The sequence below is a fragment of the Gobio gobio genome (genome assembly GCF_949357685.1).
Source record: "Gobio gobio genome assembly, chromosome: 11".
Taxonomy (NCBI): Eukaryota; Metazoa; Chordata; class Actinopteri; order Cypriniformes; family Gobionidae; genus Gobio; species Gobio gobio.
In genome coordinates this window covers 28,120,256-28,142,241 of record NC_137104.1, presented here as the reverse complement: position 1 = coordinate 28,142,241, position 21,986 = coordinate 28,120,256, and the positions used below count along the sequence as shown (strand labels likewise).

Sequence of the window (21,986 nt, the reverse complement as noted above, 5' to 3'; positions counted from 1 at the left end):
CAGCCCACGTCCAGGCTCCAGCCCACGTCCAGGCTCCAGCCCACGCCCAGGCTCCAGCCCACGTCCAGGCTCCAGCCCACGCCCAGGCTCCAGCCCACGCCCAGGCTCCAGCCCACGTCCAGGCTCCAGCCCACGCCCAGGCTCCAGCCCACGCCCAGGCTCCAGCCCACGTCCAGGCTCCAGCCCACGCCCAGGCTCCAGCCCACGTCCAGGCTCCAGCCCACGCCCAGGCTCCAACCCACGTCCAGGCTCCAGCCCACGCCCAGGCTCCAGCCCACGTCCAGGCTCCAGCCCACGTCCAGGCTCCAGCCCACGCCCAGGCTCCAGCCCACGTCCAGGCTCCAGCCCACGTCCAGGCTCCAGCCCACGCCCAGGCTCCAGCCCAGGCTCCAGCCCACGAGCCCGCTCCAGCCCACGAGCCCGCTGTCCCGCCCAAGAAAAATGTTTTGGGGGGGCAAGGGGTACATGGAGGCCACGAAGGCCACGCCTCTGTGGCCCCCTGAACCGCCGTTACCGCCATGGCCTGTTGAACTGCCGTTGCCGCCATGGCCGTCCACGGCTCCTGAGAGTCCAGGTCCTCCCACGCCTGAGAGTCCAGGTCCTCCCATGCCTGAGGGTCCAGGTCCGCCCATGCCACAGGGTCCAGGTCCGCCCACGCCACAGGGTCCAGGTACAGGGTCCAGGTCCGCCCACGCTACAGGGTCCAGGTCTGCCCACGTCACAGGGTCCAGGTACAGGGTCCAGGTCCGCCCACGCCACAGGGTCCAGGTACAGGGTCCAGGTCCGCCCACGCCACAGGGTCCAGGTACAGGGTCCAGGTCCGCCCACGCTACAGGGTCCAGGTCCGCCCACGCCACAGGGTCCAGGTACAGGGTCCAGGTCCGCCCACGCTACAGGGTCCAGGTCCGCCCACGCCACAGGGTCCAGGTCCGCCCACGCCACAGGGTCCAGGTCCTCCCACGCCACAGGGTCCAGGTCCGCCCACACCACAGGGTCCAGGTACAGGGTCCAGGTCCGCCCACGCCACAGGGTCCAGGTCCGCCCACGCCACAAGGTCCAGGTCCTCCCACGCCCCCCAAGACTTTTTGTTAAGACTCATTGTTGTTTGGCTAGTGGTGTTTTGGTGTTGTTTGGGCGTCAGGGGTCACCCATAGAGGGGGGGATCTGTCACAGGGTGTTTTGGTGTTGGTTCATGTTCATTGTTCTTGGTTATGTTTTTAGTTTATCATGTTATGTTTGAGTGTCATGTTTCTAAGTTAGTCTTGTCATTCACTTCCTGGTTTTGTCATGTTTCATTGTCATGTGATTCCCATGCCCTCATGTGATCTTGTGTCTTGTCCTGTCATTGGTTCATTGTTTAATCACGGTTCACAGGTGTCACTTGTCTTGTCATTAGTCTCAGTGTATTTAAGCCCTCATGTTTGCCGTGTGTCCTTGTCTGTTATTGTCATTGTAACCCGTTGTCAGGCAAGTCTTTGTTTCTAGTCAAGTCAAGTCAAGTCAAGTCCTGATTTTATGTTTTGATTTATGTTTTGATTTATGTTAAGACTTATGTTTAAATAAAAGAACTACACTTGGGTCCAACAACTTGCCTCGTCAGTGGAAACTGTTACATACACTTAATTTTAACAATTGTTACAGTGTAATTATACATTTATTTGCTGAGTAGTATCAATTATCAACATGTACTTACTATAAGGTAAGGTTAGGAATTTTGGTTTAGGGTTAGTTGCTTGTAATTATACAAAATAAATTATACATAATACATAATAAATACATGCAACATATGTAACAAGGACACTGTAAAATAAACTGTTACTGATTAATAATGGCATAATAATACTGCAGATTAATAAAGTAAATAACCAATTGATTTAGTAGTTGTAAACATGAATGCTACTTGCAAGCAAGCAAAATAATGCCATGTCAGGGAATATAAAGTGATCAGTTAGCAATTTATTTTAGATTTGCAGAGAATGTCAGCAGTTTTTGCCATGTTTTCAGTTGGTCTAAAGTTGACTGTAATACACCCCAACTGTACAGATTCCAGAAAATTGCAGTAGTAGATAGTAAATAGTAGAGTGTTTTTAAAAATGAATGTACCTCTAAAAAACGCTGATAGAAAGCATGGCCATTTGTCAGTTCATTTATATGTTTCCATCCATAAAGTGTTACTAGCTAAACCTCAGAGTTCAGTGATTTGATTTCATCCTGGGATGTTTTGGCAATAATTTTTAATAATGCATCACCAAATTGTGAGCCGCATACTGAGACAGACAGACAGACAGACTTCCAACATTTATATAATGGAGTTAACATATTAAAAGGAGGACAGTCAACAATAGTCTTTTATACCCACCAAGGCTGCATTTATTTGATCAAAATACAGTAAAATAGTAAAATTGTGAAATACTATTACAATTTTTAGCAGCTATTATTCCAGTCTTTAGTGTCACATGATCCTCCCGAAATCATCCACATATGCTGATGTACTGTTCAATTATTATTATTAAAAAAAGTATTATTATCGCAATTAAAAAACGGTTGTGCTGTTTTTTGGTTTGCTGGACTGTCTTCTTTTAAAAGACATTAAAAGTCTTTAATGTCATGCATTTCTGTAAATTAAATTTTCACTGACCCTAAGACTCATGGCCCTATTTTAACGATCTAAGCGCATGTTCTGAAGCGCATGGTGCAGGTGCACTAGAGTGTCCTAATCCACTTTTGCTAGTTTAACAACAGAAAAACAGGGTTGTACAGGGTTGTCTCCTAATGAGTCATGGGTGTGTTTGGGCGTAACGTGCTATAAACCAATCAAACCAATCACCATGGCTGATTCACTATTTACATGCCGGAATTTGCGAGCGGAAAGACTGAATGCTTCTCCAGAGAGGAATCCTTTTATTTTTTATATTTGGTATGTTTGTGTGCTGCTTCGCGTCCCTGTGTGTGTAATAAGCATATTATGTGTACATGCGTTATGCACCCACCTATAGGTGCATATTAACACGCCCTTTAAATAACACAAAGAATACGCTATTGACTTTAGACCAGGTTTTTGTTGGTCAATGGCGCAGTCTTTTTCAGTTGCCTCAAAATAGCAATGCGCCAACATTGCGCATGAACACACTTCATTTTCAGACCAGATGAGCTTGAGTGCATTTGTTATTTAACCAACGTGGCGCAGGACGTGAAAATGATAGCTGCTTTGTTCTGAAACTAGCAAAAAACAGGGTGTATGATAGTGCCCTCAAAGAGAATTGTATTGTCAATCCAGTGCCAGTGACTCTAAGTGGAGCTGTCCGTGGTGCTGATCACTTAGAGCCCTCTATACATTATTTAAGTCTAGGCAGGCGTCAATGATTTTACTGCCATTACAGATTCCAGGAAAGTTTTAAAAATGTGTAGGAAAGAATTTGTACAGCAAGAAAATCAATTGTAAGGTTTTTGTGCATTCCAGAGCCTCTGGGTATTTTTTTCAAATGCAATAATAAAGCTTTTATCAGCTTAAAACAGCATTTTGAACAGAGAGCTTTAAACTTTATAGGGCTACATTTCCCAAAAGCACTGTGAGCCCAAGTAGGTCGTGAAAACCATTGCCACTAATGTTTTCTACGATCAACTTAGCTTACGATACTTGTGGGAAATGCAGCCCAGGTGTCAAAGAGAACTTGATTTGCTGACAAAACCAGAGAAATGTAATTACATTTAAATTCAAAAGATGATTTGTGGGATGTTTATGCACCCAAGTGGTTTACAGCTAGAGAGCTTGTTCAAATAATTAACCCTAAGTATAAGTTCTAGTAATAGCAGGGTTTTTCCACTAATGAGCAAAGTTTTGTTAAATCCCCACACTCATGCAGTAAAATAGCCTCTTTAAATGTATGTAAAAGCTCAACACTGGGCTTACAAACTTGGGTAAAAGTCTTTGTGTGTCTGTTTCTGGAGCATTTGCAATTACGTTCTTGCTGTGGGGTGTAAAATTGAAATGCAGGATGCCTACAGTCGACTCCATCAAATTAAAGCAGCCCACAAACTGAGCCTCACAATTCAACAGCACGATCCCCATCCACATACAATCTCCTTTTTTCCAGCATTCCTGTCAGCATGACTGCACTGCATTTCCCAGAAGTCAGCAGGTAGTGAGGCTCACAGTGGGCCGTGGCTTCGAGCTCCCCAGTCCAAACTACTGGAGCAGAATTATGCGGCGTCCACTAACACACACTTCCAGCTGAGCTAATGGAGTGTAGGTCAGCAGGTGAGTGAGGACACAGGAAGAGTGAGAAGAGAGAAAAATAACAGCATAGAGATGGACACAGGAGATTCGCTCTTATTCACACCTGAGTGAAGCAACAGATTACGTAGCGGCACACAGGGCACATAAGCCAAAGAGAGAAGCGCTTTTTCTTTCTTCTCCCCCAGAAAATAAATAAATCTGAGACAGCAACCGCTGGGACAGAGAGATGGAGTGATATCTGGACAAAAGGTCAGCTGCAGGAAGTGGACGTGAGCAAGAACAAGGGAAATTGAAGGCAAAGTGTCAGTGGATAATTGTCTTTCATGATGGCTATTCAGATCAAAAGTAAGCGCCCCGAGATTCTGATGGGAGGAAATAGCCACCTTTGTTCCTCAATCTGGATGGGCCGACCTGGTCATACGCCCCCCTCTAGGCTGGAAAAGGTCAGTGAGTGTGTGTTTCTGTGTGTAGAGGGACAGAACTTACAGCAGGGGTAGTTTAACAGCACTATATCGTCCAGGCCGATGTAACCCTTCTGCTCGGATGAGACTGTGGCTTCAAAAACGATCTGCAAGGAAAGATATGAAAAAAGTGAGGTGAAAAAAAGGACAGGACAGTCAGGGGAGAATGCAGAGCAGGCACAAAACATTTTCACAATTAAAAATGTTACAGAAATGTCACCTAAAAAATTATAATGTGAACAAGATATTATGTGAGGTTAATGAATTTGTAATCGTTTCAACTTGGCCCGCTATGAGTGGGGCTTAAACTTCTGGTGCTATTCGTTTAGGGGTTGCATTGGTTGTTTTCCCGGTCATTAGTGACCGGACACCTAAAAATTAAACTTCCTCCACCCCAGTAAAACCAATGTACTTTATTTTTCTTCAATTTTGTATTTTGAGATGATTTGAAGGTATTTTTTTATATTTATGCAAAAATTATGGTCTATTTTTGCCATTGAAAATAATTTAAAAAAAATAACAATTGTATTTTTTTTTTATTATTATTATTATTGCAGTATTTCAGGTTAAAATAGAGACTAGGCCTTCAAAATAATTTTTTTTGAAGGCAGATTAGCGCCCTCTTTTGGAATTATTTAAGAAATCATGCAACCATGGGTGTAATCACAAGAGGTCTCTATGGAGAGGCTTGAAAATTCCCAAGTTCTGTTTTGAACACATTAAATTATATATATATATATATATATTTTTTTGTTAGAAATATAGATTTTTTTTCTGTTAATTTGTGTTTTTGAAGATGTCCCTTTCAATTCCTATGTTGTCATTTTTGACCGAAGAGCACAAGTGGGAGTTTACGACCACTTAGCATGCTCAAATCATGCCCTCAATTTTTGTGTGTGTTTACATACCTAATGCTAGAAAAGTCAAGTTTCATATCATTCTGATGAAGCTGTGATTTTTAAAAATTCCAAATGTGGTTCATAGGTTCAGTTATTCATAGGTGTGTGTGTGTGTGTGTGTGTGTGTGTGTATAAGTGTGCGTGTGTGTATGAGTGGATGTGTCAATATCACACTCTTGATGTTTTAGAGTGTCACCCCTTTACTGCTGTGTACTTTTTTTCAGCATCGTGGCCGATTTGTAGATTGTACACGCAAATATTCTGTGAATTTTTGTGTTTTTGCCGATTTCCCATTCATTTCCTATGGTCGGTCATTTATGACCGAAGACAATGAACGCTACTTTTTTTTTTACGACCAATTAGCATGCTCGAATCATGACCCCAATTTTTTTGTGTGTTTACATACATAATGCAAGAAAAGTCACCAAGTTTCATATCATTCCGATGAAGCTGTGATTTTTAACATTTCAAAACAGAAAATTTTCCGGTCAGAAATGACCAAAGAGCACCAGAGGGTTAAACCGGCAATAGCCACTCTAACAAGAACACCTCTTAAAGCCAGGAAGCTCGGATCCAGGTCACGGCACCAACATAAATTGTCCTACTTGTGCCGCTCAAAGCAGGATTTGAACCAGCATTAACATGATTTTCAGTTAATGTGCAGTCACATTTATCGCTGCTCTGCGAAATATCACTGGTGTAACCCAGTCATTTCAATAGAAATCCATGAGAGGAGGAAAAGTTCCCCATGCAGTTTTTTACTCATGTTCAAATTGGTCACGCAAATTTCACTACAAAAAAACACTACATTACTGACAATTGACCTTTTTTGTCTGCAAAATTTTGTCGACCTCACCTTTACACATATGAATTACCAAAAAAAAAAAAATGTCATTGTAATTTGTTTCTAAAAGTTGCAGAATGTTAACATTTAGTCACAACAGTGTGTGTGTGTGTGTGTGTGTGTGTGTGTGTGTGTGTGTGTGTGTGTGTGTGTGTGTGTGTGTGTGTGTGTGTGTGTGTGTGTGTGTGTGTGTGTGTGTGTGTGTATGACTACATGTTAACATTTGGGAAAAAAATAGTCTGATTGATTGATTGATTGATTGATTGATTGATTGATTGATTGATTGATTGATTGATTGATTGATTGATTGATTGATTGATTGATTGATTGATTGATTGATTGATTTTCCGTTTGTTCGTTCATTTGTTCCTTCATTTATTTATCTATGTAGATTGATGGGGGTAAAACTATAACCTACAAGCTTTTGGATAATTGGACTGGTATTCTAGATAAACACAGATCTGTTGATATTGATATTGATATTGTTTAAAATATATACCAAGCATCTTATGGGTACAACAGCTGTTCTATAATTACTAATAGAACATCCCTGTGATTGTTATTATACCAGATGTTTCCATTTCACACTGTCTCTATAATCACCTCAGTTGGGTTGTCTCTTGCATTGAAGCATGTGAATGAGCAAAGTGCTTTTTCCTTTCAATTTGTTTTGCTTTCTCATTTTATTCTTGGTGTGAACAGGCCTGCATGTGTTCTTGTGTGAGCGATTGAACTGTGTATGTTCCCAAAGGTCTTTCTAACGCTGCCTCTTATATTTCAAACATATTCATTATTCTTTGTTCTCTCAATAAAAAATACAATCTTGGCTAACTCAAATACATAATTGACCACTTACATGCAGTTTTGCCTACCCACAAGGTAGCATTTGCTCATGTAAAACGTTATGCCAGAGTTGGCTAAGCTAAAGGCATCTTGATTCAGCACAACAATCTCCCTGTTTTGACCTACCAATGAATTTGACTCAAGACTTGTGCTCTGCTGAGAATACAGATCTTGCTCTCTAGTGGCCAATTACACTGCAAGTACCCCACATCATTCATCCGTTTACACAACCTTTAGCCATTCTGCTAACAAAGGGAAGACTGCCTCCCCGGCTGTTTCATTGTTGGACAGGCACAGATAGCTGATAGATGTCCTACCGCTCTGAATCAAACAACAAATGAGCTGGCACCGCTAACAGCCAGCCAATCAAAGCTGAGCTGCGGCTAGCAAAGAGTCCTGACACTGCACCAGGGTTTCTGTGCACACTGTCCTTATCTCCAGAAACATATTTAGTGATGTTTGCTAAAGCAAGCAGAACTATTCCTATAGCTTATATGTGGAGTTTTGAACAAACCCCTAACCCCTTTAAGAATTAAACTTCAGGCCTTAAGAATCGCTTACAACACAGCCAGGAAACCACTCAAACTTAGGTACATGCAAGCACCAGTCACATTTCTTTAGAGAAATTTATTTTTTTATTTTTGGGATTCTTTGCAAGACATGGAGCATATTAGCTGCTGATTCAGGTCTGTATTGATTGGTCGTCTTTACGCCCAAACCCTCTAGCTAAGATTTGATAAAGTCACTGAAAGGGAATTATAGAGGAGAGTCAAACTGAGTCATTTGCAGAGGGAGAGATATAGCAAGAAAGAAACAAATGGCCAATATAAAATAAGGACTCAACTAGAGGCTAAATTAACTACATTAAATGTGTTACAATCAAAATTGTACTTACAATGAAAGTCTAAGGGACACAGCAATGCACCAAAATTACATTTCTAAATGTATGGCCAAGAGACTTACATGTTAACATGAGACTTTATATTTTTAGCGTTTTATTTTTAAATCGTGCTTTCATACTACATAACAAAAACATACTTTTGCATTAAAACAGAATGGTAGTCATTTATTTAATGTGATGTTTTTCTTGAAACAATCCCTGTATCAAATGTATGATTAAATTGTTATTATTGTGCCTTGCACATTTTGTGCTAATCAACACACACTAGTGTTGTTGCCAAGACAACCTAAACCGAGACCAAGACCAGAGTGTGTTGAGACCAAGGCAGGGCGAGACCGAGTTAAGACAGACCAGCACTCATCAATGTCATCTGAAAGATCCATATTTACTGCCTGAGAAATGTCTTATATTTAAAATGAATAAATACAATTATAATAATAAGACACTGTATAGAACTGTTACCAATCAAATGAAACCATTAGCAACAAAATGAATCTTTGCACTGCAGTGGCAGAACAGAAGTTGCATCTGAATCGGTACAAATACAACTGCATCAATATTGTTGGGATTTTTTTTATAAACATTTGAATATAGAAATATGATGGTAAAAAAAATGAAATGACACTTTTAAATATGAAACTAAAACCACCAGTAGGTGGTGGCAAATCACTTAATGAGTGAGTCACAGAATCATTTATTCAACCGCTTCATTTAAAGCAGCTGATTCATTCAGTAAGGAAACACTGCTGTGTGTTGCTCAGAAACGCACAATAGTTCTGCTGATTTTTTTTTTTTGTTTGGAACTATTTTCGTAGCTGAAATTGCAAAAACATTTTTATATTGTTTGGTAGTTATATTTGAGTAACGTTTAAGCATCTTCAAAATGAGAATGTAATTACTTTCTCCAGAGGACACCTCAGCTTAGAATGAGAACGGTAATTGTGCATGCCCCTGATATAGATATATATATACAGAAGAAGCAGAAGGGCTGGTAGCATTGTTAATATTTGATAAAGGCTGCTTGTCATCTCCAACACCTACAGTACTGGCAGCAGCACAATACACATCAGAAGGAGAAAGGTGGGTTTTTAAATATGCAGCTCATAGTAACTGTCAGCTATTTATCTCATTGCTCTTATTTCCTGTATTCAACCCACCAAATGTCTTGAGCATCAACATGATAGAGATCAAAATACTGCAGGCAGGAAACAATTGCTCGTTGGCATACAAGCGGAAGCGTCTCATTTTCACCAGTGGGACGCTGTTGCATACCACGTACGGATCCATTTTATCAGGGCAAGCTCAGGAGCGCAAACACAAATAACAGAAAAGGTCCTTTTCATGTCTTACAAAAGCCTTGGAAAACCAAGGAATGTTGACAATGCGATTCACTTCTCGCAACAAACCCCTGGTGAATCTCCAAAAGCACTCATGCATCTCAACATGAATTGGACCCCACACACTGTAAAAACCCTGTCAAAACCAAACCAAGAAAAGCTCTCAATAAAGATTCACTTCAGATTGGTTATAATTTGGACATTTGAGGGACGTTTTTTGCGTGTATGTTGCCAAACATACAGTTGGTGTGTTGATGACTCGAATCTGAAGGGTGGGGGTTCAATCTGTCTTAATGATTTGTTGCATCCATTATCAAAATGTGTTAAAAATGTGTCAGGTTTCTTGGCTCATTGAGCTGGATCATGAACGGGAAGCTACTGAAATGGACAAACTAACAAACTGTGCAGTATGTGTGCAGGTGGAGAGACTGTGCCCCACAGCGGACTCCATTCAAGGCACAGTTGTTGAGCTTATATTAGGCGTTTATGGGCAACCATGATTTGATTGAACATTTGATTTGATTTATCCGCACAGCTGTGCACTGAAGACACAGGAACATAACACAACACAAATGAGGTACCAAATAAACAATTTAATTCTACTAGCTAGCAAAACATGGTTGCACTTGGCACTTAAAATAATGGAGGACACAACCATGAAGACAAGTGAGAGCCAAGAGAAGACCGGTGGGAATGGGACAGGGACAGGGACAGTCATGTTAAAGGAGTTAAAAGGATAGAAGATAAATGATCATCTACTGGGCAAGTGTTTGGACAAGAGTCAAAGTCATCCCTAAGCTTATTACAACAGCTTGCAACAGCCAGATTGCAAAACCACTGAATATTCAGAACTGTTTCTTTATTTCTTTCGTTCTATTCTCTGTTGTTATCTTCTTTGTATTTCTTTCTGTCATTCTTATTAATTTATATTTGTCCGAGGCCAAAAACATCCCCTCATCATATGATACACGTGTTGTTTGTTTATTTAGCTGGTGTAAGTCAACAGAAAATGCATGGAATAATTAAGAATTTTTTATGTTTTTGAAAGAAGTCTCTCAAGGCTGAATGTATTTAATCAAAGATATAGTAAACAGTATTATTTTGAAATATTATTACAATTTAACAGAACTGTTTTCGATGTAAATGATAATCCATAGCTGTCCATTAAACGATTTTTAATGAACAATTTGGAGGCAAAGAACCACCTGACACAAAGCATGTTCAAATTGTTTGATGCACAGATAGCCCTGCATTATCATACACATCTATACAAGTTAAAGGTGTTACTGATGTTAATAGTGCATAATTTGACTGTACAAACTACAGCTGTTTTCATCAGTGCTCGTCAGATCTATTTCTTTGAAATAATAAGAGAGAGAGAGAGAGAGAGAGAGAGAGAGAGATGTATATATAACCTGAGTCTGTTCATCTCTCTACTAACAATGAAGTTGTAAGTTTAATTACTTCAAAAACAGTGATGTTATCCCCTCATTGCCCTCATCGATTCTTTTACAAAGCGTTTTTTATTAATAAGATTTGTGTGACAGCGCTGATGTGTGTTTGTGTGTGTGTGGGTATTATAAAGTAAGATTCGACTTCCAAGGTAACATATAGTAAATGTGACCGTGAAATAATAAAATGTAACAAAACTTTCCTTTCCAGATGGCCCTTGAAGACATATTTTCACTGTCCTAGTCTTGTCATGGTCTTGGACAAGGGTGGAATCCGATTTTTCTCCTCACACCTAATGGAAGTAGTGGGAACAAACTCCACTGGACCTGGCTGTGTGTGGTGATAAATCAACATTCAGTTCTATTCTAACCTTTTGAAACACAATGAAAGTCCCACAAGAAAAGGAATCTGGTCTGACCTTTCCTGAACAGTTCAGTTGTGTTGTCTGTTCAGACCTGTCTTCTGTTTGCACCACGTGTTCTCCCTGCATAATGACTAGTCTCTCGGTGCACAAGAAATCCACCATCAATAACTCTAGGGTAGATATTGGAAATCCATTGTGTACAGGATGAAAAAAGGGTCAGAGGACAGATCACTCTGTATTCAAAAGAAGAAAAAAGTACAAAAAGTAAAAAATACTATTAAAATAATTACAGTGATTTATTGTCATTTTGAGCATGCTATTAGTTTCTAAAAGTAAATATATATACTCTATGATTCAAAAATGTGTTTAGTTGCCTTATCAACTACGCCATGCTGACTAATGCCAGCATGTTGTTCTTGAACAAACAATCTAAACACTAAAACTCAGAGGTCTCAGCCCAGAGCCATTAGTGTGTCAGTAGGCAAGTGGGCCTTACAATGTATTACTCCTACCATCTTAGGAAGGTCCTGAAGCTTTTTATGCTCAAAGAAAAATCCAAACTAGCCCGAGCCATGCTGCAGAAGAGTCCAGACCCATAGAGCATAGCTACCAGAAATGGCTTGAGTGCTTAGATTGTTAGTTCAAGAACAACAAGCAGGCATTGGTCAGCATGGCACAGTTGGTGTGGTGTCCCCATAGCATAAGTGGCTGATTCAGAGTAGAAGTTCCCTCAAAAGGGAACGTCTGGGGTTACATATAAGAAAGGGAATGAGATGCTGAGTTGCGGTGCCATGCTTCAGGCATGCCTGCGCGTCTTCCTTCAGACAATACAAATATGATGACTTGTCATGTCAGCCAATGTATGGCGTGTTTGTTCAGACACCGGGTTTCACGAGGTTGTCGTCAGAGCATCAGCAGCTAGCGCAACTTCTCGTTCCCTTTCTTAGGGAACCAGGGTTACATACACTATATTGCCAAAAGTATTGGGACACCCCTCCAAATCATTGAATTTAGGTGTTCCAATCACTTCCATGGCCATAGGTGTATAAAATCAAGCACCTAAGCATGCAGACTGCTTCTACAAACATTTGAGAAAGAATGGTTCGCTCTCAGTTGCTCAGTGAATTCAATACCATGATAGGTTGCTACCTGTGCAATAAGTCCATTCGTGAAATTTAGTCACTACTAAATATTCCATATTATAACAAAGCGGAAGCAATTGGGAACAACAGCAACTCAGCAAATCACAGAGCTGGGTCAGTGCATGCCGAGGCGCACAGTGTGCAGAAGTCGCCAACTTTCTGCAGAGTCAATAGCTACAGACCTCCAAGCTTTGTGTGGCCTTCAGATTAGCTAAAGAACAGTGCATAAGAGTTTCATGGAATGGGTTTCTATAGCCGAGCAACTGCATCCAAGCCTTACATCACCAAGTGCAATGCAAAGTGTTGGATGCAGTGGTGTAAAGCACGCCACCACCAGACTCTAGAGCAGTGGAGATGTGTTCTTTGGAGCGACGAATCACGCTTCACTGTCTGGCAATCCGATGGATGAGTCTGGGCTTGGCGGTTGCCAGGAGAATGGTGCTTGCCTGACTGCATTGTGCCAAGTGTAAAGTTTGGTGGAGGGGGGATTATGGTTTGGTGTTGTTTTTCAGGGGTTGGGTTTGGCCCCTTAGATCCATTGAAAGGAATTCCTAATGCTTCAGCATACCAAGACATGTTTGGACAATTTCATGCTCCAAACTTTGTGGGAACAGTTTGGGGATGGCCCCTTCCTGTTCCAACATGACTGCACACAACTGTACAAAGCAAGCTCAATAAAGACATGGAAGAGTGAGTTTGGTGTGGAGGAACTTGACTGGCCTGGACAGAGTCCTGACCTCAACCCGATAGAACTCCTTTCGGATGAATTAGAGCGGAGACTGCGAGAGAGGCCTTCTAGTCCAACATCAGTGTATTGCACTTCTAGAAGAATGGTCAAAAATTCCCATAGACACTCATAGAACTTGTGGCAAGCCTTCCCAGAAAAGTTAAAGCTGTTATAGCTACAAACGGTATGCCAACTCTATAATAGACCCTACGGATTAAGAATGGGATGTCATTAAAGTTCATGTGCATTCAAGCCTTTTCAGGTGTCCCAAAACTTTTGGCAATATAGTGTACGTAAAACCCAGCCGTTTTTAAGTATGGTGACCTAATACCTCAAGTAACAGATTTCTTTTTTGATTTGTGACATTCATTCTGCTTGCTTAGCGGTTTTTTTGTTTGTTTGTTGTTAAGGAAATATGTCTACAGCATGCCTCGAGAACCTTATTGCTTTTATAAAATGGTAACCACACAATACAAATAATAAAGTAAAAAATATATGTATTAGTATATTACTTTTTTAAAGTAAAACCATAAGATGCCATCCTTCCACCAGAAAAATTTTCCCTGAGAGTGACAGTAAACGGCAAGAGAATGTTCAATATAGTGCGTCATCTAATAGAGCTCTAACAAAAACAGAGACTAGGAACTGTTATCATGCGCTGTCATTAATTTTTTACACAATATTAAATATTTTCTCACACACATACTGTGCACATGCTTATCTCTCTGAATGAGAAAAAGTTTGTTTTCCATGTTTTTGTTTTACCACACCTGTACGCAACACAGCTCAATGAACATACAGTACCATCCCTGAAACTTTTGTGCACTACAGAAACTGTATATTTTGCCAATATATTGTTTATGTTGTGGTCAAGTGTGGATGCTAATAATGATGTGCAGTGATACACAATAATTATGTGCAGTGATCATGTGTTTAGTCATAGCCATGCTTTGTCAGAAATAAAACAAGGGTATTGACCAATCAGAATCAAGGAACGAAACTATCAATTTTATAAATCAGATATGAAAAAAACATGTTTATGTAATTCTTTATTTGCTCAAGATTTAATTAGCAGACTAATAACCATAAACTTGAAAATATTGTACTGCTAAGCTTTTGGTGAACTATATGCTGCATTCCAATTCGCCTACTTATACTACGACCTAAAAGTATGTACTCTTTTGTGAAGAAAAAGTACATACTTTTGAGTGTGTAGCAGAAGAGTATGCAAGCTTTGGGACATACTACTTCGTCATCTATAACGGACTCCGTTGCTTAGTAATGTGCATCCCGTCACCGTTTAAACTGCCCTGTCAATCATCGTCACAGTTCAAATCATCCACATTCAATTTAATTGCCTACCGTATCAGAGAGAAATGTAGTAGCACGTTGATCTGCCTTTCGTGGGTCTTTAATGCAGAGACTCCTCTCATGTGTTTGCAAAGTTAATGGCCAAACGTATCATTACAAAAGTTCACAATGCTGCTGCAAGTGAAATATAATGTGGATAATATTGAATAAATATTTTTTCGTCAGGTTAAATACTGATAATTGCTCACTCAAACCCCTTTATCTAACCCTCTCTACTTAACCGTCGGACTCGCATAACTGTCATGTTTGTAGTTTTTTTAACACTTTTTTTATCCGCGTTTGTAGTTCTAATCGAATCCTCATCCATCTCGCAATGGGTTGTGGGCAATATCAGCCGTTAGAGAGTGCATCGATCTGCACTTCGAATTCTGACCGGAAATAGTAGACCATCCGGGAATCTTTGGAATACTCTTTTCAACATACTATGATTTGGGACATACTAATTATTTTTTCAAATACTATTTAGTACGGCTAGTATGCGAATTGGGAAGCAGCAATAGTTTCAGTCACCTCCCTCCTCACACATCTATCAGAAGTCATATCGCTTTCGGGGGAGCGTGACTTATTAAAGTTTGAGAACCTCCATGTTAAAGGAAATGTATGTAAGATTGTGGGCAAAACTGGTACTGCAATCACTTTTAGGGTGTACTCACACTAGGCACGATTGCCTTGTACCGTGCTCGAGCGCGATTGTCCCCCCTCCCCACTCCCCCGCTGGCCTGCACTCACATTGCACTTAACGTACCGGGCCGGAGCACGCTTAAGTCATTCACGATGCAACTTTTTGTTTTGAAGAAGACAGGAAGAAAAGCGCTTTCGCTAATAGACTGCCTAATACATTTATAATTTATGCCGCGCAGCGATTTTCACTTGATTGCACTGCACATATCAGAAGATTATTACGGAGGCAGCTGACTTTGACGGAGGAATTTGCAGCTTTACCCGCAAACTTCAATTCATGTTCATCAATAAGGTGAAAACCAGAACCATTATAAACCTAAATATTATTGAATTAATTGAAAAGTGTATCCAAGTAGTAATAGTTTGGTGTTTGCTGTTGTAATGTTGATAGTAGCGCGCAGCTGCTCCGTGCTCCAGCACGGTTAGCGCTCACACTGCATGCGAACCGCGCCCGAGTCCAACTGAACCGTGCTCTGGCCCACCTCTTCCAAGCGGGCCAGGGCCGGCTAATCGAGCCGCGCCCGAGCACGGTTCGGATCACTCACACTAGTCAAACGAACCGCGCTTTGGTGGTCAAACGCACTCGGGCACGGTTCAAACTGGCTAGTGTGAGTACACTCTTAAATTACTGTAGAGCGGTGTATACCCCCTGACTCGAGGTTGCCAGATAGGCTGCAGGATCCAGCAGGAACGTAGGCTGCTACAAGGAGCTTCCAATGGCAAACGCGTCCTACACAACAAGTTTTTTTTTTCATTGTCACAACGTTTTTCTGATTCATAACGAGGTCTTTTAGGTTTCGTAAAGTTTTATTTTTTATCCAAAAAGTTTGCAGCTGTGGTAACTAGAGCAGAGCTGGCAACCCGGATGCCGAAACACTACTGACTTCGTGATTGTTAGATAGGTGAAGGGTGGCGCTTCAGGCCAAAACACAACATGTCAACATCAACATCAGTTGAGGGCTGCAACTTCACTTTTAAATGACAATATCCTGGCCGGACTACTGTTGTCAGTGATATAAGTATTTGAAATTAACATGATTTCTTAATGTCTAGTGACATATCAGGGCGATTTTATGATTAATTGAAATACATTTCTTACATACAGTTCCTTTAAAGCAAAGCATCAACAGGGTAGCTTTACTAAACCTGATGTCCATAGAGCCCTTAGTTTGCAGATAACTGCTAAAATCGGTTTAACAAATGTGTCTCATATCAGCCTCACAGGGAGAACTCTACATCAGTCTTAGGGGTGACAGCAAGTGCTGCAGTTGAATGATCCACATCCTTTTTGTTTTCCCAGGTAGGATTAGGAGGAGGGGGAAATGGTATCCTTAATACAAGCTGCCGCCCCATGGGCCTGACTGCTGATCTCATCGCTACAGACCCACGCGGGTATAACACAGCGCTCATGTACTCTCTCATTCCTTCATTCCATCTTTCATTCATTTCTTTTCCTCTCTCTTTCCTCCGCTGTCACCCAAAGGGAGTGTACGTGAGTTGATTTAATCTATGTGAGCCGGGTGAAGTTGCCCAAGAGGTTTCCAGTGACCCATGAGCCATAACTGAGAGAGATAGAGAGCGGGAGAGGAATGAGGAACAAACAAGTCAAACGGACACAGATTACAGAATGAAAGGATGGGGGAAAGAGAGGATGAAACATGAAAGTACACAACCAGTAAAAAATTTTATAATTGTTTTTTTTATTGTTGTTAAAAGAAGACTCTTATGCTCACGAAGTCTGCATTTATTTGATAAAAAATACAGTCAAAATGATATTACGAAATATTATTACATTTTATAAGAACTGTTTTACTATTTTACAGTTTTACACAATTGCTAAGACACCAAACCCCATATATATATATATATATGGTGAAGGTCTCTTGAATCATCCAAACAAAACAATTCTTACAAGAGATCTATAGTTTTTCGTATACTTAGTCAAAAGTCCAAGCGGCAACTATAGTTGCCGGTGGGCAAATGACTTGTAAGTAGATATAATGGGGAAATGGGGTATACTGTGTTAACAGGTTAATAAATCATGATTTTTGGTCTTGTTTAGTGCTTTCTGCTTTCATAATATCCCACCTAAAACATAACTTAACCCTTTAACTGACATCTCTACTGTACAGTAGACCTTAATTCGATAGGGAAAAATATAATATTTTATAATATTATGTCGTGTAAGGGCCAAAATATTGAGGACCCTTCATCCAGTTTGGAATGGATGCGTTTCATTCTAATCGGTCAAGCACCCTTCCTTGAAAAAAATATTTTTATGACTAGTAGCTTATGATTCCATTATAATGTGGAAATTCAGACAAGTAATGAGTTTACATTTGCATTATTATATGAAATCACCTACTACAGTCAGCCATTGAATACTATGGGACTATTTATTTATTTTTGTTATAAAGATGTAATTTTTTCGCCATCATATTAATTTATTTTCATTTAACTTTTTGATACACAATACCCTGTTATAGGGTAACTTAATGACTGCAATTTGTTCTACACTATGTTCCACCACTTTAAGACAAATGTATTTGTTGTTTGTTGTATTTTCATATTCAACAGATTATAAGATTAAGTTTGCATCAAATGTTCTTCAGCTTTTATTCACAATAAATTTGTTTGTGAATAAAGATTGATCTGTTGAAAGCAGTTATTTTGAGTTAGATGCCAAATGTTCTCCTCCTAGTCAAATTTGACATTGAAGGGGTGCATACAACAAATTTGCCCACTGACAACTATAGTTGCCGCACATTCAAATATACGATTTTCAAGAAAAGAAACTAAAACCTGGGGAAAATAAATGCAGAACATCTTCACATAGGACACTATTGACATGACTATATGCATGAAACCATTCAGAAAAATTTGGGCACAAATGGGTTAAACATATGGAAGCTTGTTCCCGCCACAGAATAAAACATTTTAAAAGATAATTGCGACAATCTCACAATTGTGAATTTACATCTCACAATTCTGACTTTTTTTCTCAGAATTTGCTAGATAGTAAGTCCGAATTTTGTGATAAAAAGTCAGAATTGCGAGATATAAATTCAGAATTGCGAGATATAAAGTCAGAATTGTGAGATATAAGTCCAATTCTGAGGGGAATTTTTTATTTTTGTTTATATCTCACAATTCTCACTTATATCTTGCAATTGCGGCGTTATAAAGTCAGAATTACGAGATATAAACTTCTTATTGAGAGAAAAAAAAGTCAGAATTGCGAGAAAAGAAGTCGGAATTGTGAAATAAATAGTCGCAATAACCTTTGTTTTATCTGTGGTGGAAACAAGCTTCTATATAAACACCATTTACAAATCTTTTTGTTGTTGTTGTTGTTGAAAAACGGTAAACACAAGTGGCAAAAGGTAAACACATCTACAACACATTTATAATTTTTTACACACAACGGGCTCAAAATGTTTCACACTTTTACATCTAATGATTTGATCAAAACAACAGTACAAAATATAAGCCAGCTCAGAGTGAACAGGTGCTCTGAATGTTCATACCAACAATGGATGGAAACTATTTGAGAAGGAGAGAAAGAAGGCTATGTGTAAGTGATGGTGGATGAGGAGGAAGAGGATGAGGACAAGAAAGAGCAAGGCGTGGAGTCTTTTGGCTTCAAGGCTGGAGACAAAATTGCCTGTGATGTGGAAAAATGTCCTCAGGCTGGACCCAACACGAAGGCATGATGCTGAGGCAGAATGAATGTCTCATTGACTCTTTGACTTTTTGGGCTTTTGCATTTGGACTACTATATTTTGAGAATACATGGAAGTACTGAATATGCAGACATTCAATAGTGTACAATATTCAATACAATACTATACTTGCAGTACATACAGTATGCAATATATACTCCATTTCCCAAGATCCTCCTTGTCTCACACCTGAACTTACTTCCTCATCGTCTCTCCCTGGATTCCCTGCACCTGGTCTTGTCATTAGCACTCCTTTATATTGAACTCACTCCCTGCACTCTTTGTCCGTTGATATTGTTATGCTTACGTGTGTGTGTTTGGTGTTTCCTGTTCATTCTGTGAATAAACTTGTCTATTGTGGAAGCTCTGTATCTTTTCTTCCCTGCTGCACCATACACTTGTGGCATATATTGACTGGCTGTGTGTATTATCTGAAAGCATTGTTTGATTTTGAATGCAGGTAAAATGGTTTTGAGTCGATTGATTTTGCCAGAGGATTTTGTGAATGTGGTTTGAAGATTTGGTTTTGTGATTAATGTTGTGAGAAAATGGGTGAAGGTTTCAAGAAATGTATCTTAGCAATTGTGAAAAACTGTAATATATTTTAAAATGTTATTTATTCCTGTGAATTTTCAGCACCATTACTCCAGTCTTTTGTGTCCTTTTAAAGATCCTTTAAAAATCATTCTAATATGCTGATTTTGTACTTAAAAAAAGTTCTTATTATTATCAATGTCGAAAAAAATAAACCGTTTTTGCTGCTTTTTTGTGATAAAGTGATACACTACCAAATGTTTGGTGTAAGATCAAAAAAAAAGAAGAAGTAATTAATATGTTTTAATAAGAAAGTAAGGATTTTTTTTTCTGTTTATTTACTTTGAATGATTAATATTCTATGTATATGTAATGTAACAGTGTTCTGTTTATATGAAAAGTTAAATAAAAACACAGTAAAAAAAAAAAAAAAAAGAAAGTAAGGATAAATGCTAGGGTAGGTAATATTTCCTATCTGTTCCTATATATTAGGGCTGTCACGGTCTCTGATTTTTCACTGCATTATTTTCGTGGCCAAAAGAATACACAATAACGATATATGAGATAATGATCTCTGTAGAAATCTTGAAAAAAAAAATAATGCTATTAGTCATATTCATCTTTACTTTTTTGTTTACGTTTGTTTGTTTATGTATTTATTTTGGAAGAATCACACCATTGTATAAAAGGAACAACTACACTTAATGTCAACTAGTTTGAAATAAATTCCTTCTGTGAACTGATGTGGCTTCTTATCGCAGAATGAGGCAGAAATTATATTCTTTCATAATATTCTATACAGTGTACAAGGACATTGGCATTGCATTATAAATGTGCATCATCCTTATGAAAATTCTTCAGATGGCTTGAATAACATAGATAAAACATACACTGTCGCAATGGTGTTTTAATTCTCTTTATATGTTTAATCAGTCAAAAGGTCTCTGTCTGCATTTTATTCAGCTTCAGCGATAGCTGGATGTCTTTGTCCATATTAGGGATTCCATTACTCCTATGAGTCTCACTTGTGGACTTTCTGCACAAGGGCGCCCTCCTGCGTCGAGTATGAATGAAACATAAATCACATTGCCCTATTTGGGGTAAAAATAGGGGGAAAAAATACTGCTCTCCAAAGATATTTGAAGTGAACATACGATAATCCATACATTTTTATCCGAACGAGCACAGCTTTGGACTAAAAGCACATAGGGACGTAAATAATGTACAGTACAACATAGAAAGGTGTCAGCAGGTAACAGGTTAATGTAACATTTCCCTTTTCAGGACTAGCAAAATAATTGCAACTTACTCTCTGTACAGTGATCTGTAAGTTAACGGAGATGGAGGTGGATGAAGAGGTTGGTGGTTTTCCCCCCTTTTGTGCTCACTGTTAATCGACAAGTCCTGCAGACTGGGGTGATAAACGAGTCATTTTTGCGGAATCCAAAAAGCTTCGACACAGGCGAGCTAACTTTCTTAGAGCAGGTAGAGTATCCCATCTGTCGTATCCGACGACATGCTTTTACTGCTATAATGTGACACACCTAATTAACACTGTGATATTTTTTTTTTCTTTCTTTCTTTTTTTATAAATATCACAATTATCGCCAATACCCATCAGGGGCGTTTCCTCTGAGGAGGCAATGTCTCATCAAAAAAAACTGAATGAGAAAAGAATAATTACAAAAATAAAACAACGCAAATATTACAAAATGTGACATTAAAAACCGTAAGTCACTAGTATTTATAAAGTTACACTTTCCAACAGCGGCACCCGCAGGTGAAGTTAAAGCGGGAGACTTGCCTACCCAGGGCTCAATTGACTTATAACAGACCCCCTAATGTATGCGGTGGGTTTAGTGGGGGGTAATTGAGAATGAATGGGAGAAAGTCACGAGAGAGGAGACAATGCCTCCATCGCGCTATGATTGGCCCTGATTGGTTATGATTGGATATGATTGTTGTGTGTGCGATAAATCCCGCCTCTTGTTTTAGCGCACATTCTCGAATCAGCCTGAATTAAGATAATGGTGAAGTTAATGTGAAGACTAATTCAAAAAGTAAACAAACAACTCAGCCACTTACACCACTCTATGTCAAGTTAAAATTAAACTTGAAATGGCCTGAATACATGATGACTGAGGGGTTTTTAGTGAGCTTAGGGAAGTTAAAGGTACATTTTCATGTCAGTGTCTGTGACAAGCTTGATGACTGCTGAAAATAAATGGACTATTAATATATATATATGGCTTGTGCAAACATCACACGTTGCTAAGCAGAGTTGTAGACAGAGTTATGTTTTCAAAGCTAACTTGCTATTGCTAGCCTCAATGAAACTGCACACCCTAGCTTTAAATTGACCATAAGTAAAAGACATTTACAATGTTACAAAAGATTTCTATTTCAATTGCTGTTCATTGATAGCCTGACAAGCCAGACCCACATCAAGATTTTGGGTCTGGAAACTCACC

The 21,986-nt window shown here is 39.5% G+C and overlaps 1 protein-coding gene across 4 annotated transcripts in view; it reads right to left on the bottom strand.

The window, feature by feature from the left end:
* ptprua (protein tyrosine phosphatase receptor type Ua) overlaps positions 1 to 21,986 on the bottom strand; it is a 377,653-nt gene that overhangs the window by 181,712 nt on the left and 173,955 nt on the right. For all 4 annotated transcript variants that reach the window (XM_079829338.1, XM_079829340.1, XM_079829339.1 and 1 more), the window contains exon 4: positions 4,724 to 4,805. In XM_079829338.1, the coding sequence (XP_079685464.1) occupies positions 4,724 to 4,805 (82 nt within the window). The remainder of the gene's footprint in view (positions 1 to 4,723; positions 4,806 to 21,986) is intronic.